The 19,726-nt window shown below is 41.0% G+C and overlaps 1 protein-coding gene across 1 annotated transcript in view; it reads left to right on the top strand.

Moving 5' to 3' along the window:
* The first annotated feature begins 2,340 nt into the window (after nt 1–2,340).
* Nucleotides 2,341–19,726, top strand: part of LOC137101758 (potassium voltage-gated channel subfamily H member 5-like) — a 116,308-nt gene continuing 98,922 nt past the window's right edge. Inside the window, exons 1-4 of the mRNA XM_067480548.1 lie at nt 2,341–2,597; nt 10,761–10,884; nt 13,470–13,576; nt 17,192–17,320. Coding sequence (XP_067336649.1) covers nt 2,525–2,597; nt 10,761–10,884; nt 13,470–13,576; nt 17,192–17,320 — 433 coding nt within the window. The 5' untranslated portion in view covers nt 2,341–2,524. The remainder of the gene's footprint in view (nt 2,598–10,760; nt 10,885–13,469; nt 13,577–17,191; nt 17,321–19,726) is intronic.

A 19,726-nucleotide genomic window follows, 5' to 3' on the forward strand; every position in this document is an offset into this window, starting at 1 on the left:
TGAACTTCTCCCCGGCAATAAGTTTTGCCTTTATTGAGCCTCCATACGTTTGTGTGCACAGCGAGACAGACCGAGAGACATTTAGCCGCACTGTCAGAGAGAACGAGAGAGAGAGAAGACTGAGCACCACAAGGCAGCTGTCCAACCTGCGCTGTCACATATGTTTGACGCCCAATGATTAATGGCGTCCCATGGGAACATTTGGTATTGTGCATGTTTACTGACAACACGCAGCACTATAATATCTTCTTAGAGGTGATCAGAAGAGACTAGGAGTGAAGAAATGAAACTACAGCTTTGTAAATACAGTCCAACATGAATTAAAATGTGTCAAACATGTCATGTAATAGATGCAGTAGTGCGATTAATCACATTTGTGTTAATGTGGAATCTCCTCTCTAAGCATGAACCCTAAACGTGCAGCACTTTTTGTGGTACTTATCATTACAAAACCATTATTTCTGCTAAAAAATCAACATGTTGTCATTGTGATCACACTGATGTCAGCACAGAGCAGCGGTGTGCTGCAGCTACACCACGTCCTTCCTGACAAATAAACCAGAAAGACATGCACATCAACAATTGGGACATCTAGTGGACATGATGTAGTATTTAAAGTCTTAGACAGTTGTTATTGTTGTCGCAACATGGAATCAATTGATCTAAACACAATGTCATATGACATGACGTTAGTATTTTGTTGTTTGTCTTTCAGACTATCCCGTAAATTCAAGGTCACATTGGTCAGATTGTCAATTTGGCACATTTTTACGCTAGATACCTTTCCCTATTTTTACCAGGCTTGGGACCTACAATGCACAGCTAGGCCTGAGGTTTGGGGTTCAATGTCTTGCCCAGGGACACTTCGACATGTGGTCGGGGAGAGCCGGGCAAGATACACCCGGCCGGTGGGCGGACACTCTACCAACCGAGCCACTGATGCCTGGTTTTTTGTTTTTATTCTTTTAAGACAGACTGTGACTTTTTTTACTAATCCTAACATCTTTTTTTGGTGCCTAAGCCCAAACCCAACCTCCCCCTGATGGTTTTATGCCTAACTCTGCATTTTCACAATTTAAATTCCACATATTTGGGTGTTGAGAGCCAAAGATGACGGTGAAACTGGCACCATTTTGGCTCCATTGTAAGGAACAGGGTGCAGTTTTAGCAGACGCTAATTTCAACAAACGGTTCAGTATGAGAGGGTAGGTACAAATGATGTCTTCGGGAGTTAGTTGGAGGACTTGTTGTACATCCAGCATGGACATAGAAACTCTTGAACTTGGACCATTGTTTGCAGCGGTTACCATGAGAATGTACCAGGATCAGTTGTTTTTAAACTATTTAAACTGGTATCAGGTGAGAAAAGCCTTGAACCCGATCGGATCTATAAAGACATTTCTGTCTGGGGATCCGTCCGAGATGAATTCTAATACTTGTTAATCTGTACAGTGATTTTCCTTCAGCCTGGAAATCCTCAGTCAGGCCTGAGATTCAGCTCTTATGAGGCCTTTAATGCACCTCATTCATTAAAGGTGGAAGCCACTGTTACGTCTTAAGACTGTTCCTCACTACATCTCCTCTGTGGAGCCTCAGTGTAGCGTTGAGTCCTGATGTGAACAGTAAACTCAATGCACGGTAAGCTTGTCCCCACAGGCCTGCTGTGGGACCCTCTGGCTCCCAGGGGCCCCATTAACCCCTCAGACAATCTAATGATCCTAAGGACAGAAGGAGACACTCACTACCATAAGTTTATTTGATCTTAAGTGTTTTTTTAACTCCGGTGTGCTGGTTGGTTTTTAGTTGGACATTGTGGGAAATGTTTGCTGTAATGTTAGTGTTATATGACATTTGGAGCCAGAGTGAGGATGCGGTTAGCATAACTTAGCCTGATGCCAGTGGAAATGAGAACCGTCCACTACCTCTAAATCCATTTTTTTGAATGTCCCAATGAACTTTAGAGTTAATTGGTTGCTTATTTATATCGGGTGACTCATGCTGCATATTAATTTAACTGACAATGACTCACCAATAAGGGATTTGTCACAACCTGGCAACCCAAAAGTTGATCTCATTATAACTCTATATTTAACTACAGATCTAACATATCAATTTATGCGTATGTAAAAGATTTTATCAAAGCCCTTTTCCTCATATTTAAATAACGTGGTTGACCAATGTCCATGGGAATTTTGACCTAAATGTGTTTTTTGTGCTGGCGTCTATAAAAATGTAGCACTAATTACCCAAACACGATGCGCATTGTGCAGCCTCCTCCTCGTATTTGGGGAGGGGGCCCACAGCAGCAGCAGCAGCAGCAGACACGCATGCGTCCTGGGCTCGGGGCAGGCAGCGGGATGCAGCGCCGTCGCCGTGGCTCAGTGCGCCCCGAGCAGCCAGAGCGCACGGTTACAATGAGCTTCTCCATCGCTCCGACTGAGAGCCAGCGTCAGAACCGAGCTCCGAGCAGCGCGCACACCGCCACCGACCCGGACCGACACCAGCTCCGCCCGCCCGCAGCACGATGCCCGGGGGAAAGAGAGGGCTTGTGGCACCGCAGAACACTTTTCTGGAGAACATCGTCCGGCGTTCAAGTGGTGAGTCCTGCGCGTCGGAGCGAGGCTCGTTGTGGGCTTGGTTTCACTCGGACCCGGACTCTGCTGGAGTACTGTGCGCTTTTGGGTCTGCGAAGCCACGGAGGTTTTGTGGAGCATAAACAACGGAAAGTCACTTTCCCTCCTCGCTTTATTGTCAGTAATGGAGTTTACTGCGTGTCTAAGTCATGTTAAAGGACTTCGAGGAAAACGTTCAGTATTTTTTTTAATCATTTCTGCGGTTGTTTCCCTGAAGATGTTCTGTGGGAGTCACGGTTTGCGCAGGTTTTTTTTCCTTTAATCATCCACTCAATTGTGTGAGTTTTCTCGGTTAAATTCTGTAAATCTCAAATTTTTGTGACATCACTGAGACCAAAATAGCCGCGTTGCTGAGAAAACAGCGCGTCAAAGTTTCTTTTAACGGCTGCACGTGTATGACGATTAAGAACATATCAACTCTCCCTCCTAATTTTAATTTAAAGATATTTTCCTCCAGGTTGCGTTACAAATAGAGCTTTTGGTTTTGTGCTCCATCATTATGTAACACTGGGAAGATCTGCTTGGTGTCAATTAAATAAAGGCTGCGCAGTTGTGTGTGTGTGTGTGTGTGTTCACTCTAACGCAGCTCTTTTTTTGGTTTATGAGCAGGCAGCTCGACTTTTCTCCATCCGAGCTGTAAACTGCGCCTGGACTTGACACCATCCTGAGAATTGCTGGCTCTTTCCACTGATTAGATTGATTGCTTTTCCTTATCTTCCAAGAAAAAGTCAGTGGAGCAATTTGCCAGGATGGAGGTCAGGCTTGTGGATGGGTGGAGGTGGAAGTGGTGGTGGTGGGATGGAGATAAGGTCAAGAAGACTGTTCCAGAAATGTGTTCTACTGTCTGTCATGTCGGTGTTTAAGCAGCTCCTGTGGAGGGGGTTTGATTCTGAGTGAAGTGGAGACCCAGCCGGGTGTGTTCTTGCTTGTTTTCCCCCCTTGATCTACGTGATCAACTAGCTGGAGAGCAGATAATGCTGAAATTGTGCTGGGACTGTTCAGCCCTGTAGTTTAGGAAATGCTGGTTCAACAGCAAAGCTACATGTACTTCTATAAAGCCAGAGTACTGTAAACCATATTATAGCCCAGATACAGAAGCAAACACTCAACACACACAAGAAATACATGTAATACACACCAATGCATCATCCTGCATCAGTCTTAAACGTCTGTGTGAATAAATGGGTTCGGAGAAGAGTCTGAAAAAGAGGCAGGTTCAGAGCAGATGGTGTCAATTTGAAGGCTTCTCGTCATAATCTAGGAGCCTGTAAAGATAGTTGAGTGATCTTTTGTGTGTGTGTAAAGCTGTGCACAGCTTTAAAAACAAATGGCAACAATTTGAGAGGCTTGAGCCTCATCACACACATCAGGTGTGTGTGTACAGCATGTGCTCAAACCTCTCAGTATCAGGGCAGCTGAGGAGCATTACAGCAATCAGTTCTACAACTAATCCAGGCATCAGTTTCTTTATACAGACTTTTATTTTGTTATCATAAAGCAGGGGTGGGGCCAGAGGGGCCCTGGGGTGGCCCTGGCCGCCCCCAAAATCTGATTTGGCCACCCCCCTGCCTGAGTGAAAAGGTGGTATGTGCCTGTTGTACAACTTTAGGCACAAGGAGAACTAAGCAAATCTGAAGCCGAAATAAATACTTTTAGTTTGTTATTATGCACGTTTGCACAGTGGTTTCAGATATTTTGTCATGATCCTTTTTTTTTTCTTTTTCTAGTAGTTGCAACCAGGAAGATTATCCCTGCAAAGGGATTTATATCTCTCTCCAACTCTTTATTATTTGTTTATGACATTTTGGAGTTTAAAATGATGGATAAGTTACATATTTGACAATAAACACTAACAGCCAAGTAATATTTATTATCCACTTTATTAGTTCAGAAGTTTTTACATTTGATTTTAAAGACTTCAAAAACACCTTATTTTAAGCGGGTGTTCTGGTCTGACCACCCCAATAAAAAATGTCTTTCTGCCCCTGTCACAATGCAACTAAAATGTATTCATATTAACACTAATATTTAAAATGATAACAACTTATATACTATTGAATTTAGCCTGATGGGGAAAGTCACATTCTGTCTGTTTCGAGATGCTAAGATGCTGAAACTGGCACCGACCGCACTGACGTTTGGGTTTAGTGTTATAACTTCCTGGAATGGTTTATTTATGAATTAATTTTTTGTACTCAAGCGGTAGAAATAAATAAATAAAATAGGTTTGATTTATGAACAGCAAAAATGCTCTTTAAAATAATTTAAATATTGTTGGATACCTGGCAGCAAGTTTGTCTTTACGTCATCTGAGAGTCACACATTTTGTTGTTTTTGTTGCCATTTTTTGTGTGTGTTTAATTTTCATTCATCATTCTTTTGTCTCTTGGTTCATATTGCAACAATCTGTGTTATGTTTCCATCTATTTCTAAACACGGTGTCACTTTTGGGTTCAGTCTCTCTTATTGTAGTTTTTTGTCCTTTCAGATTGTTGTGCCTTTTCGTTCTGTGATATTCCTTATTTTAGCTGAGCTGCAACTTTCAAACAAGTTGTAATAATACTCACTTTATACAGAAACTCTGGTCCCTGGCCTCTCGGGCCCTGTGCATGTCTGTTCCCGTCTCTTTTGCAAAGTTAAACTTGGGAAAACAAGTTCTGCCACTGGGATCAGTATAAAAAAAACTTCATCATTTTAATGTGTCCCCCTCCTGAAGTCATAAAACCTGATCAAATGCTTTTTTTTTTTTAGCATCAGCAGCTGAACATTTATTAACTGAGCCTAAGCAGAGTTTCATGCATTCAGTTTGCACGTATGCATGGATTCTGAGTAAACTGGCCTTTTTAATCTGATGGTGGTTCCTCATGTTTTTGTTGCTTTGCATCTGCTTTTGGTTGTTCTGCATCTTGTTGTGGTAACTTGGAGCAGATCTGGCCCATGCACCCCCCCCTGACCTCTTGAGGTTCCTTGTTGCAATCCATCCAGTGGCATCACTGTAGTCTTGTCTGATGGTGGTGGTCCGATCAACGCTGCAGTAACTTTCGGTCTCTGTTTCACTTGTGGGCCTCTTTATTTTCCTGTAAATTAGATCTGAAATTAAACTGTCTCATAGAATTCCCTGACAATTGAATCAGAGGTGTTAATGCTAAAATAATCTGGTCAGTGAGTTTCAGTAGAGACCTGAGGTCCCACGATGTTCTGACTGCTGCATCACAGGCTGCTCGTCTGTTCATGAACTATGTTTTGCTGGTACTTGCAGCCGCACTGCTCCAACGTTGGTTCGGCTGTGTAATTAGTTCTGATGAAAGAAAAGAGCAGCAAAGGTCGAGATGTTCGAGTTTTTTTGTGGTATTGCATTAAGCCGTGGGTTGATACCACAGATCCTTTTTTGTGCTGAAAAATCTCTTGGGTAGTTGTTTTGAATGAGGCAGAAAACACATGGGGGTGATGTTGTTCTGTTAAAGGTGTGACTTTCCCATAATGCACCGCAGTCTCCTGACAGTGATGAAAGAAGTGAATGTAGGCGAGTGTGTAAATGTGGGCAGGTTTTCCCCAAAACCTTCCACTGTGTTTGCTCATTGGAAGCTGCCGCAGAGATCATGTAATTCTATCCCACCGGCAATGCACAGGGTTTCATCTCACCCACACGTGCAATGTTGATTCTTGACATTGTGCACAATCAACGCCCCGAATCAACACAGGCTACGCAAGGCTACATTTTGACCCTAAATTGCTCCACTGGCTCGTCAGTGGCAGTTTTCCATGACGAGGAAAAATTTTCTTCGTCTTTCAAGAGAAGGGTCTGAATTATATTTGATTTTCATTTTTTTCCCACTTCAACCTGCGGTATATGATAGTAAATTAGTAAGTGATTTATTATTATAAAAAAAGGTGTTCAGTACTTTAGCAGCATCTCAAGGTTCCCGTTATGCTAGTTTTTTTTTTTTTTTTTTTGTTTGTTTTCCATCATACCATCCCCTACCTGATAAGAAAGGAAGTGGTAGATGTCAGTGTTTCAGCAGAAGGCACCAAGATTTATGCCGTCAACTTTTGGAATGTCATACTTTCATAGCAATGCTGACATTAGTGAATTACTGGGAAGAGAAACATCCTGCTGAGATTGTTTTTCACAGAAAATAAAAAGTAGTTAATGTAGTTTGCTAATGACCATTAAAACTAAATGTTACTTTTGATGCTTGTGTTGGAGAATCGTCGTCTCCCGCTGACTGTTCCTGGTTTGTTAATCACAGTGTAAACCCAGTAAAAAGGAAGGCGGCTTGTGGCAGGTGGGTTTAGTTCATAGGTTTAGTTGTGTAAAACATGATCAGACTCTGGATGCTCACAAGTGTTGGTCGTGTGAATTCAACATTATTTACACTAGATAACTGTTATTTAAACCTGTAACACAGGTGGACTGCAGACAGGGCATCAATGTACGTTAGACATGTCCACAACATCTGGAAGATTTCCAAAAAATGCTAAAAGTACTGACGGAATGTGTGCGTGTGCAGGGTTAATCACTGTGATGGAGTCTGGTGCACGGTCAGCAGCCCATTTGCAATTTCCCACCATTTATTTCCTCACTTGTTAATCACACTAGGACCCCATAGACAGTGAAGTGCAGCTGTCGGGAAATTAAGAAGGATTATTTTCTTTTTTTTAAATCCAAATTTTTTTCGGTAACAAATTGAATAATTGCCATCTGGCTGTGATCCAGCCTCCCCCTGTATCTTTTCATCTGCTACACCTTCATATGGTGTATGAAAGGTCTCTGTACATTCTGTCAGTATACTGTTTGCCTTGACACTGTAACCCCCCCCCAAAAATAAAGTACTTCCCTAATTTATGTCGCCACGTGATTATTGGAAGCAGTCAGACTGATGTACAGAACCAATTTTGGTGCTTTATTAAGAATTGGATTTTCCCCTGTCACAGCTGATCTAATACAGGTTTTTTCCCCTGACTACAGCTAGAAGCTTTTTATTATGGTTACTATTTTTTTATTTCATCAGATGGCTGACCAGTAAAATCAATCGAGATTGCTGTTGGAGCATTTTACTCATCAGTCTGTAAAACCTGCAGTGGAACCTGCCTCAAAGAGCTGCTGACACATCTTCAGCAATTAATTTGTCCGTGTTTCACTGCAGAAAATTTCTCATTCACAGAATTTTCCATGTCTGGTTCAAAAACGCACGCTGTGGGAAACACTGCTTGCTGGTAACCTTCATTTTTATTTTTTTACATTTTAAAGGACTTTTACTGCTTGTTTTCAACCCAAAATATAATATTTTACCAACTAACAAATTTTGCAAAACAGGAGGCTCCTAAAATGATTGAGTTGCAGTAGCACTGCCGATCTGGTTGGCGTGGAAGGACGTTGTTGCTGTTTTTGAATATTTTTAATTCATAATTTGCTCAGAGGAGAAGTGGCTTGCTAAAAGTGTTTTAGTACCAATGAGTTACACAAAGATTTCTGGTGGAATAATTGGTTTGTTTCATAATTACTGTAAGTAAACTACTAGATTTTATCTGGGGGATAAAACATTTTTCATCGCATCATAAATCATGCAGGTAAAAGTGCATGTAGGGGGATTCAAACTTAACCCTCATTCTGTTGTTCACCTGGTGATAAACTTGTCCTGATGCTGAATATGTCACCTGAATATTTAATACTTGTGTGGTTATAAAAGGTCAAGGGGGAAAAACCAACAAGCTCCTGGAGGTAATTTTTTCCTGTGCTGATGTTGCTGTAGTCTGATATTACCCCAGCTGTCTTTCTGTATTTACACTCTGCAGTAGCCGCTGGCAAAGCCGTTCAGCTTTAATAAGAATTGATTTATTTTTTTTATTTTTTATTTTTCCCCTTCTTGTTCAGTTAAACACTTCAGAGTTGAGAATCTCAAGGCTGGCAGTTTTTGCTAAAAAGTGCGATGGCTACCAACTATTTTTATCCTCTCGCAGGCAAACCAACGAGCTGCATAAGGGGTATGTAAGATCACAAGAGGAAAAGCGTCACCCATAAAATACACAGTAAATAAAAGGAATATTACAGTAAGCTGTAGTGCTTTTATTTTGCAGTGTCGCTAGAAAGAGAATATCTTCACTGAAGTGAAGCTGCTGAACCCATCAAATAAGTCATATTCTGTGGATATTTTCCTAAGGTGCAGGGCTTTTAGTTCAGTATTTCCTCTTTTAAGACTGCTCAGTGCTGAATTTTGCTCAAGATACAGGTTCAACTACATTTTTGCACTGATGAAAGCACACTGGCTTTTGACCTTCACATCAATTAAGAAGAGATCATGGCCAGTATGAACCTGTTTCAGCGTTCATCTGGGCGTCTGACTGGTGTCTTGAAAAAAAATGTGAACCGGTCCTATGAGACCTTCTGTAGCTTTGGATTTGGTTTTTCAAACTATTACCACTGTAATCAATGAACTTCATAGTGATAAAGTCTCTATCTAATGATAAGGTATGAGGTTGTCCAGAGTATGACATTCATGTCCTAAAAAAAAGGACGGACAAGTCAAGAACAAAGCTGTGTGTGACGGATATGGCTGACACTGCAGGTAGAGCCCAAGAAGAACAGGCTGAGAGGAAAGTGAAGTTCCTGGGAACTTTTCCTGCAACCTGGTTACTTAAGTCCATGTAAACAATGACTGATTGTGGTCGGCTGCACAGCTTCCGACTCTACTTGAGAACGAATGAGTTTGTCATTTGCTGTCACTTCCGAAATGCTCGTGGAGAAAAGAGGAAATGGTTTTCTGCTGTGAGTGATCACTCTGTAACATTTACGTGGACCTGGTGAGCTGGTTATGTGGATGTGCTTCTTTATGGCTGTATGAGCAGCAAATCTGGAAGTGAGGGTCTTCAGCAGATTGTCTTGGTTTAAGCCTCGTAAACACATAAATATGTTCTTTCTGCACACGTTTGCCTCATACACGTGCTGATTTTTACGTGCTTTTCTGATTGCTGCTTAATTGGGAAAGAAACCGTAGAATCACATCTATAGTTCCAGTGATTGTCTAAAACTGAATGAACCTCCAAAGCTGGGGAAAAAAAAACAAAACACCTTTTACTTCTATTAGATTACTGGCAGATTAAATACTTGACAATGAGTGGAGCCATTTTTTGCATGTCTGCGTCTGTTCTAAATAAATGAGTTGAACATGTAAACTGTATAAACAGTTAAGATGGAATCTTATATCTATATCTTATATCGATTTCAACCTAAAGACATTTTACCATAAAACTGCAGTTAATGTCAGTTAATCACACCTACTGCTGGCACTGAAATAAAACATTAAAGTTGAACCCACTTCTGGCTGAAATGTGGGTAAGTAATTGGAGAACAGGAAGTCGATGATTCAAACTATCTGTGGTGAAAGAAGTCTTACTCAGCTCTTTATTCCAAGGAGCACACAGGAGAAGTTTGTCCTACTATAAAACTCACTAAATGTCCATTCAGAGATTTACTTCTCGCTTAAATCCTTCCCCCTCACACTGCCTCTCAGGTTTCTTCTTTAGCATGACTTTAGGCTTTTCAGGGCTCAGATTATGTCTCATCCCTGCACCGGGGTGGACAAATGCTAATATTTAGTTGTCGCAGACAGGCTTGTAAGACCAGCAGCTTCACATAGGGATGGATCTTCCCAGCTGGGACTTTTGGTACATCACAGCTGAACTAAATGCACCTTTGTTCAGTGTGATTTAATCAGATGTGTTGCATCAAAGTTACACCATCTGAACCAGTTTGAGCAGTGATCAGAGTTTGAATTAAAGCATAAAAACGCAGTCTCTGCTTCTAACAACTGTGTTCAACAGTTGTGACGTTTTGAAATGTCAGTAACTTAAGTTTTGGGATGTTTTGGTTCATCTTAAACTGGGGATTGATGCAGATTAATTGTATAACAATTTACTCAAACATCTTTAAAAGTGTGTGACAGTTTCCATTGAAGGCAGCTTTGGCTCAGAGGTAGTGGTCTCTGAGTTTTTTTTAGTTTTTGTAAAACTTGACTGGCACAATAGGAAAACTGAGGTGGAGTCACATGTCTCCACCCTCTTATCTGTTTTTTTTTTTTTATTTTTTTTTCTAAAGTTGATGTTCTCTCTGTTGTTTCCCTCTGTCAGAAAACAGCTTCCTCCTGGGAAACGCCCAGATCGTGGAGTGGCCTGTAGTTTACAGCAATGACGGATTCTGCAAACTGTCTGGTTTTCACAGGGCAGAAGTCATGCAGAAGAGCAGCACCTGCAGGTACGACCACATAAAATGTAACCAAATGCTTGAACGGCGCGTTTAAGCATCGTGAATGTGCCCACATGTTGTGGTTTGCTGCACACATTCTTTTTCATCTTGATAATCCTGTGACATCTCCAAACACTTCCCCACTGAATGTACACTAGTAAAAAAAAGTTTAAAAAAGCAGAAGTTTGACAAATCAAACCTCTTTATAGACTTATCAGAGAAGCCTTGAGTCATTGTTTTAAAATGGAAAACTCTGTCCTTTGCCAGGCTCCCTTACTCTGCAAATATCACTGGCTACATCCTTTTTTATGCAGTTTGATGCATTATTTAAGCACAGCGATGGAGAGAAAAGATTAAAAACCACCCTGCTTCGGTCTCACTGTAGCAATCATGAAAAACCACATTGTGCAGCTCTGGAGAGGTGTTTACATGATCCTAAGTTAGTTTTACTGTCTGAGACCTGCTCCGTCATAATGCAACTAAAGTGTGGAGCTCAGCAGAGACGCCCTGGGAAAAAAAAAATAAAAAGAAAGCAGCATATGGCGTTTTCATTTCCCTCCGAAAGAAGGAGGGGAAACGGAGGAAGAGATGGCCCACCGCTTAGTGAGAGTCTGAAATGAATCCAATTTAGAGCTGCCAGGGGAGCTCTTCCTGGTCCACCTCGAGGACGGTGTCTTGCTCACCTGTCAGTCAGGACTTTTTTTCAAATTTGACTCCAAAGTACCACTCCTCTCTTCAGGCACCTCTCGGATCTGCCCGGGGGTGATGGCCCTGACTAGCCGCCAGCTAAAGCCTCTCTCAGACACTGCTAAGTGAGGATGAAGGCACTGAGGTTTATCCGTCCACTTCCTGCTGCTGTGGATGGGCGCTCAGACGTTACGCTGAGAGGATCGAGGAGTCCACCGAGAGCTGCTGCCAAAGTGATGGAAGATAGTGGCCCGTTAAAGGGGCCCAGTGCCAGTTTTTGATCTTTTCGCTGGTGCTGTGTACTGCAGTAAAAAAAAAAGCACAAACTGAGGAATGCTAGGAACAGGTGGGGTTCTTCTAATCCGTAACAAGATAAATGTGAGGGAGGCACACGATGATTAATGTGATGGAAATAAGAAAACCATTGTTCTGCTCCACTATTTGTTATTAATTTGGGGAAATATTGTTCAGCTTGATTCATTCTAATAAAGTGTTGGGAGGCAATGTTGAAAGTTGAAGGGAATCTGCAGTTGTGAAACTTAGTAAAAACACTATAGCCAGTAGCTGTTAATCATGAAACACGGGCTGCTCATAAGTGGTTACAGTGTCCCAGAATTCCCAAATGTTCCTCCAAATTACTGTTAATTTATTTTGGAATTGAAATGTGAAGACGATTATAAGTATCATTATAATTTCATCATCTCTCTAGAGCTCCATCTCTCAATCAAAGCACACGAGTGTCACACCAGAGACCAGGTCTCACACCCACAGTCGTGGCAACAGAAGCACATCTAGGTTTTGGCTAAATGTGATTAGCAAATGTCAGAAGTCCTTGTGAACTTCCTCTTTACTCTAACCTTAAACAAGTGATATTTATGATTAGAGTAGGTAAGTGTAGTATAAAGTTTTAGTAATTTTGTAGTGACTATATTTCAATATTTTAATGCGAGGTGAGATGATGATGATGATTATTACTATTATTTGGCAACATTGTAAAGCCCATTTACCATAATGGATGGAGAAATAAATCAAACAGTTAAAATGATACAGTCAGTCACATCCTCCTTAACTGACCCCGGGCTTCACAGTCAAATACTGCACAGGACAAAGTGTGTGTTTTCAGCCTGTCCCCAGCCTGCTGTCACATCCATTCCCTCTGACACTCTGCCCTGAGATTTGTGCATCGGCTTAACGACTAGTTTTCTCTTGTCCGAGTTCTTTGCTCATTATGAACCAAGTGCCTTCGATGCACCAGGTTTAGGGCATGAATCCAAGTCTCACAGGCGGTGAACTGGAGACTTAATGTGCTGTAAACACATCTGTTTTATGGATGTTCATGGTAGGAAGTGGTAGGAACCTTTTCCGCATGTGCACCTAGTGAGCATCTTTTACTGCAGCAAGTTATTAGCCATGTTGTGAATCTTCCTTCAAACACATCTGTAGACACTTGCATCACATTCGCCACATGAACTCATAATGTCTGCAGGAAGATCCGCATTCTCCTCTTTGACAGACATTGCTCAGAATTAAAACCCAGGAATTTGTTAATTTTTCTACGGTTTCTTACGAAGTAAAATTGTGGATAGTTTCTACTGTTTATTAGCAGCACTGCATTAGTCCATGAAGACGCTGCAGCTGTTGTGAAGGAAGGTAATCCCTCAGACTAATTATATTAGCACAGATTAAGATGTCCCCAGTCCTTTTAGGAACTGATTACAACAGTGACTAAAAGCTGCTGCTGCTGCACCACTTAAATCTATAAAAACCAAAAATAAAACTTAAGTCACGATAGAAAGATCGCAGCCATGCAATTCATTACACACCTATGAGGTATAAAAGGTCAAAGGCTAACTCGTCAGGTCGGGATTGATCTCAGCTGGTCACATATTTGCTGTTTCTTCATTTAGTTTTATGTACGGAGAGCTGACGGACAAGAAGACCATCGACAAAGTCAGGCAGACGTTCGACAACTATGAGTCCAACTGCTTCGAAATTCTGCTCTACAGAAAGAACCGTGAGTGCTCTCTTACTTCATTTCTTGACAGGGTCTCATCGTGTCTAATGACTTCCTCTAATACTGAGAGAATTATACATGACTTCATATCCCTGAGCCCGAGGGCTGCAGCTTCACTTCATTTTCATTTTGAAATAATTGGTCGAGTCATCTTTAAAAAAACTAATTAGTGACTGATTTTATCTGAAAAATGTCAGACAATTGTGACATTTTTAAATATCTTTATCCAAGAACCAACAGTCTAAAACCCAAAGTTTTGACATTAGGAAGCACACTGGCTGTAAACCAGCACATCCGCTGTAAGCAGCAGATCCATAACACCATTTAACACCGGTTATCCCTTCCAGCAGCACTGCACAAATGTTTTTGCTGCTTAAATCCATGAGCTTGAATGTGTTGCACTGCTACCCACTGGGTGACGGGTTCCTTCAGTACTGTGTAAACATGCTGTAGTAAAATTTGACTCAGTTCCACAAACACACAACAGAAAGCACCAATATGAGGTTGTGGTGTTCGTTCAGAACACACAACAAACACTGTTTCATGAGTAATGTGTGTACTTTTTAAAGAATAAAATTGAAATACAGACCAAACTTATTTGGAATGGCATGATGAAAAATTCAGAATTTCGGCTTATATTCAATGAGTTTTATAGGTTGAAGGGTTAAACAACATAGAACAGACCACGTTTCGTAGCAGAGGACCCACGTTTTATTTGTTACAAAAGTAAAGGAAGGTGACTAACATTTGCTTTTCAAATAATACATAGTAATACAAAAATGATAAAGCAACATAAAAATCCGTGAGCTGTCCATGGATGAAATCCTTGGTACAAGAATTTGGAAGGAAACCCCCCTGGTACACTGAGCCACATGCACTGAACAGCAAAGGAAAACAACAGCTGATGCCAGAAACGATGTGAGAGCTGTGAAGAAAAATGCAAAAGCAGGTGTATCACAATCTGCCATTTAAAGAAAACTGGAGGACTTGAATTTGTAACAAAGTGCAAGCTTTATGGACTGATGAGACCAAGCCGAACCTCAACCAAAGTGATGGAATGAACAAAATGTGGAATATGCTCACGTTCCAAACCATACACGCTCATGTGTCAAGCACATTGGAGAAGGTGTCGTAGTTTGGGCTGTTCTGATCTGTCTAGATTGTAGAACTCATCATGGCAGCAGCAGAATGAATACAGAGGAACATGTCGTCTGCAAATTTACTGCAAATTCTTCATAGCTAATGTAGCAAACTAATGATCCAAAACATACTTTCAGCGGACTTCAAATACTAAAATACTAAATTCTGTATTTATGATTGTATACAAAAGGTAAAACTTTTAAACCACTGCTGTTTTTTTCTTATTCTACCAGATAAAGAAGACATGTAGATGTAGAAATGTAGTATGTTTCATTGTAAATGAAAATGTGGAAGTAACCCTATTGCATAGTTTAGTATGTTAGACCTCCAGGATGCTTCTGTGCAGTGTGATGGATCAACAATCCAGCAAAGAGTAAGTACTGGAGCAGTTTGAGGAGCGAATGGACAAAGTGTGCAGACAAAAATAGTCTCTGAAGTCCTCGTCTCCCAAGGGTGATCACTTTATGAGAATAAAATGTGAGGTGGAGAAGCACGAGGCAGTGAAATGTGAATAATGGTAGAAAAAAATGAAAAGATCAATTTTGAGTATGACAAAATTTGCTGACAAATCAGGAGAGAGAGGGACCTCGCAGAGCCTGGATACAAATAAAATGGATGTTTCCACAGAAATGATGTGACTCTCAGGTGTGTGCAACTTTGTTGAACTGTGACTCTCTGGATAGTGTGTGTGTGTGTGGTGCTACAACAAAAATAACAAAATTAAAAAACTGGTGTGATGTTCTCCAGTGCAGAAAGAACATTGAAGTCCGTGTAACATTAAATTATCTCTGGATTAAACGGGATAAGCAGCAGGTATCATAGTGTTTGTCTGCACTCATCTACAGTGTTGCACAGTATTTTAATCTTTGTATACAACATTAGTGCCAAGTTAATTAATCAGTCCCTCCAGGAATTTGTGAGGTTACAGTGTCGACAATTAATTCAACCAGTCTTTGTGACTTCTGTGCGACCTCTTAATTTAAAACGTCATAAAAGAAACTTTTGCAAATGCAACACAATTCTTCAGAAAAGCTGAAGATGGTTGAAGAACATATTGAAATATAAATACTATAGTTGTAATATTTTGTAAATAAAATGTTATATTTATAAAATATTAATCATTTTTAATAATTAATTTATAATGATTCAAAGAACAGTGTGGCGGTGGATTCGTGCAGAAATTCCACCTTGAAGGAGCTTCAGATTTGAGTTGCAGCTGTCTGTCAAAGGGAAAAGGGCCACGCAGGTGAACAAAAAAGGCAAAACAGGCCCCTTCTCTAACAAAAAGCATCAACAGAAAGAGGAGAACGTGTCAAAGATCCAAATCATGTGGGTGACTGCACAGCAACTCGGCAGAGGTCTCCAGGATGTAGGCGTACGTGTTTCCTTGTCAAAGACCAAAAGAAGACCCCATGACCGTAACCTCAGAGCGTTCACAACAAGATGCAGGCCTTGATGCACAAGCTGAAACAGAAAAAGGCCAGGCTGCAGTTCACACACATGCATCACGAAACTGGAGTTTTGGAACAAAGTTCTATGGATTGATGCAAAAAAAAAAAAAACTTCACCACTATAAAAATGATGGAAAGGAAAATTAGCACCACCTCAACACAGTGCTGCTTCTGTTGTTGCTTGGGCTGGAGAGTTGGCACGACGGCACTTATTGATCATTTCACTGCAGGGAAAAAGCAACAAGATAAATGCAGATGTACAGTACGGTGGGGGATAGGGGGTGGGGGATGCATCAAAACAGCGATTCCAAATGTGCGGCCATCAGAGGAGCTTTGCGAGCTGAGGAGGTGGAATCAATGAATGCGTAATACTTCTTAACACATGTTGACTGTAAGGATGACAATGAAGTACAGTGTGTGTCAGTTTTCATTGCAGGAAAAGTTTGAACCAAATTGATGATGACTGCATATAGTGCTGGGCAGAGCGTAGCACAGCAGGAAGAGGGAGGAGAGTCTTTAGTCCTTAGTCATTACGTCTTCATGCTTGCGTTAAATTTGAATCTTTAGTTTTCACTACAGGAAGGAATTTGCTGTTTACAGCGTTTCTATGAAATGGATCTTAAAAAATATCAACGTTGCAGCTGTAGATGCCAGTTTGACTCAGACTTTTTTTCCATGAAACACAGCAACATTCATGTGATTCCAGCCTGTTGAATATCAGAGATGTTCTGTCTTTGTTGCATGATATTGCAAAAAATACATTTAGGTTTTTGATTGAAAAGAAGAGCAAACAGGACCTGATACTCACTAGTCCTCATGCAGTACAGAGCTGTTTGAAAAGAAAAGAATAGAACAGACCAGAATAGCTACTTTATTGATCCTTGGCAGGAAATGACTTTGTTACAGTGGTTTACTAGAAACAAAAACAGACATGATTAAAAAAAAAATACCACCAGAAATAGCAGAATTAGCGCAAATGAGTTTGAAAGCCACAGCCTCATTTCTTTTTGTGACGTCTTTACAGGAAGTCCAGTGTGGTTCTACATGCAAGTGGCTCCCATCAGGAACGAGAACGACAAGGTGGTTTTGTTCCTCTGCACTTTTAAGGACATCACCCTCTTCAAGCAGCCCATTGAAGACGAAACCACTAAAGGTCAGTGCTCTGACTGCAGCTGACACAATGTGTCTCCCTGTTTTTTTTTAAAGTTTGTTTTTTTTTTGCATGGCTGTTTTTGTTCTTTGATGGATATGAAAATGTGGGTGTGGGTGTATGATGCTACTAGAAAAGATGTGGCTTCCTGTAATATTAGATGGCAAAGACCAACAGGAAAGAGGCAGTGATACGATGACATGTGACAGAATCCGAGTGTGTGAACATAATTGGTGCGTGGCTGGAAGCCTCATGATGAACTCTGATGTAATGTAATGTCGGTTGGTTTCTGATGGGACCTCTCATCACCCTAATCCTTGATGATGTTGGTTTCATTTCGTCATTTCCTCACGTTCTTCCCAGATTCTCCAGAATCTTGTTGCTTCATCTTCTTGCTTTATCTCTCTTCTCCTCATTACGGGTCTTATTTTCTCCACTTAAGTTTTTTTTTTTTAGGTCCACGATTTCTTCTTCCTTTTTTCCAGAATTGTCTCTCCATGCTTCAGTTTTGTCCAGTGTTTGGTTGTTTTTGTTTCCTCTTCATTTCTCAGTTATCTTCCTCCTTGATTTTTTTTTCATGTTTTTATCCTTTATTTTTTTATTTTTTTTTACTGATTTGTTTTGAATCTTTAGCTTCTTATTTCTCATACTCTTGTCCCTTTTTCTTTTTTTTCTCTAAAAACTTGACTTTTCCTCCTTCATCTTTGCATCTGCTTTTTTCTTTTCTTTTTTTTCCCTCTTCCTCCTCCTCCTTTTCCCTCTTTGTGCCCTCCTCACCTGCTCTGAAGACTCAGAACTTCTTGCAGCAAATCTTCTTTTTTTTTATCTAAAGCTGCTGTTCCATACAAACAAACAAGTCGAGTCTTGTTTCCCCGCGACACGAGAAGGGGTCTCGAGCTGTCAGATTGGGTTTGAGGTGGTAGTGATGCTGTCCAGAAACTTAGGAAATGTCAGCTTTGTACTGATGGACAGTGTCAGCGTGGTTGACCATTGACCCCCCCCCACCCTGCCCCTTTGTAACATACACAAACAACACAGTGATGAACTTCCCTCCTGCTGCAGAGTGAATTTCTTTTGTTTGTACGTATACGTACGTATAGTGCTATAGTCAGATGTTCACCCATGTGCAGGTTACTGTCCTTACTTGTCATGAATAGCTCCTGTCCTAAAGTAAAGACAGATCCAAAAGTGGAAATGCTGGTTGTGCAAAATGCATTCAAAGTGAATGTAAGGCTTTTAGCAGTCTACATTAATCAAATCAAACTGATCTCTCCTAAATTAAAAGGCTGCAACTTTGGATGGTAACCACTTAATGTCACTTAATTTACAAGGTTGAAGCTGGATATTATACACTCAGAAACAAGACTACACATGGAATAAATGTCTGTCCCCCGAGTAACAATCTAGGCTAATGTGCCCCTTGGGGCTAATTATTGGACCTTACGGTACATACATGTTGCCAAGCAGTAAGACGTGCATACATGTACCAATTATTCAGTTAAGGAGACATGTCAGGAGACAGTCTGTGGGGCAGTGACTGAACATAACCTTCAGCGGAACTAAGATGAGACTGCAGCAATGTGCTGGAGAGGGCTTTGGACTCATGTTGTCTCAGTGTGACCCACGTACAGTCTGTTGTCTGTGGTGAGTGGTCGTACGTGATTGGAGCCCTGCTGTTAAGTTGAACACGTGTGGATGGAAAGCAGGAGACAAATGGCGTCCTCTCTATCAATGATGCTGCTTTGTCGAATCCATCCACTCCATCCTTTGTTGCTCTTGTAACTCACTCACTTGAAGTTGTATAATAATTACTGTGCGACAGCTTTGTCACATCTGTTGCTCCTCCTGAGACCTTCACTGTTTATCAGACTTGGTTGTTAAGAAAAGCTCAGCATAGACACTGTGACACAGTTGGCAGCAGACTCGAATTGTGTTTAATGCCACAGAAGAGAAGTTCACCTTGTTGTTGACCGCTGCTCTTTGCTCATGGAGCTAATCAAGCCTGACCTCTGTTAACACTGACAACCCACCACAGAGTTTTTAAAAAATCATCTGAAAGCTACTTTAGAGATAAAACCATAATGATTGGGAAACATTTTAACTCAAGATCAGTTTAAAGGCAACGGTGTGCGTCTGATTGTCTTCTTTCTTCCAAATGCAAATATGTGCAAATATGTTAAATGAATAAAAAATAATAATTTATCCTTGAATGTACGAATGCTGTTGGACTATACAACAGGGGGCAGCTTTGGATTAGTGGGTAGAGTGGTCGCTCACAGCTCAGCTCCTCAAAACTTTTTTTTCACTATATGTCAGTGGACAAGACTCAAACCCTCGAACTGTCCCAAAGACACCCATGTCATTGAGGAGGCACAAGACAGACGGGCAAACTGGGGAAGGTTGTGTCGG

Source organism: Channa argus, chromosome 16, assembly GCF_033026475.1.
Source record: "Channa argus isolate prfri chromosome 16, Channa argus male v1.0, whole genome shotgun sequence".
NCBI classification, from domain to species: domain Eukaryota; kingdom Metazoa; phylum Chordata; class Actinopteri; order Anabantiformes; family Channidae; genus Channa; species Channa argus.